General features: G+C 52.7%; 1 protein-coding gene across 1 annotated transcript in view; it reads left to right on the top strand.

Moving 5' to 3' along the window:
* Positions 1–1,121: 1,121 nt before the first annotated feature.
* The window catches only part of UBQLN1 (ubiquilin 1), a 50,294-nt gene continuing 50,237 nt past the window's right edge, over positions 1,122–1,178 (top strand). The window contains exon 1 of the mRNA XM_077749549.1: positions 1,122–1,175. Within this exon, the coding sequence (XP_077605675.1) occupies positions 1,122–1,175 (54 nt within the window). The remainder of the gene's footprint in view (positions 1,176–1,178) is intronic.

Here is a 1,178-nt window from a genome sequence, read left to right as displayed (position 1 = left end):
GGTAGTCTTCAAGCTGTGACAGTGTTTATTCCCAGAACAGAGTTGGATTGTTTAAAAACAGAAATGCAGACTGTGTCTTTGCATATTTGGGTCACAGTGGGCTGTCAGGGCCCACTTTGCACAATACTGATTAATAAATACTTATTAATGTCCTGGGTTCTACATTCCTTGCAAGTCATCGTTAAAGACAAATGATGACGTCACTTCAAAAATCAGAATTCTCCGGAATTCATCAGAAATGAACGTATTTATTTGTACTCATAGCATGCTGAAAATTATTTCTGAACAACTGCTTTTACTGACAACTAAAGTCTGAACTAAAGCAGTAACTTTAATCTGATAGACTGTAAACTGACATCTCAGCGACATTAAACTGCCCCAGTTGGGTGGGCAGTCCGGGGGCACCATCCTGTTTCTGTCCCTTATCTTCTGAGGGACAGTGTTCACAGAGAATTTGGGGCGCTCGCGCAGGGCTGTCAGAGCGTCAGGAGGGGCCACTGTCAACAGAGGTGGCCTGATCGCCAGACCAAACCGGGCTGACCAGAGGGCGGGACGCCCCGGCCGTAGAGCAATGACTGCGCGGGATTGCGCAGGGTGGCTATGGCTTCTACTCCATTTTCTCTTTCGTTACGAAGACGGTCGTTCTTCCATTAATTTAGCTCCCAACTCCCGTGCACGGGGCAGTAAGATCAAGGATTTTAAATCCTACAAGTAGGCAAACGGAAGGACGTGAAAGTACCCGCACACCTGGCCCGCATTTTTGCTCCCCTCCCGTCGAGGTACCGGGTGCGCGCACCGGCGAGGCGAGCGTGACGCCGCCAAGGGGCTGGGCCCGGCCACCGCGAGGTACGAAGGGGCGGGGGACACGACCTGGACCGCCAGCGCGCAGGCGCACCCGCGGCTGCAGCGCCCAGTGGTCGAGCCCCCTTTCTAGTAATTTCGCTAGCCGTGAGGTCATCACAGCGCGCCGTTACAGGGCTTCCCAGAACTCCCTAAGTTTTGTGGCGAAGGGGAAGAAATGAAATGAAATGAAATGAAATGAAATGAAATGAAATGAATTGACTTCTCCCGCCCCGTTTTGCTTTCAGTCCTCCACTCTGGCCGCGCCTACCGTCTGAGTAATGGAGCGGGAGAGGGAAAGAAAGGCGGCCGGAGCTGGGCGCAGGGCCGGCCGGGTA

This window comes from Crocuta crocuta, unplaced genomic scaffold (genome assembly GCF_008692635.1).
Source record: "Crocuta crocuta isolate KB4526 unplaced genomic scaffold, BGI_CrCroc_1.0 scaffold99, whole genome shotgun sequence".
NCBI lineage: Eukaryota > Metazoa > Chordata > Mammalia > Carnivora > Hyaenidae > Crocuta > Crocuta crocuta.
This window is presented reverse-complemented; position numbering and strand designations above follow the sequence as displayed.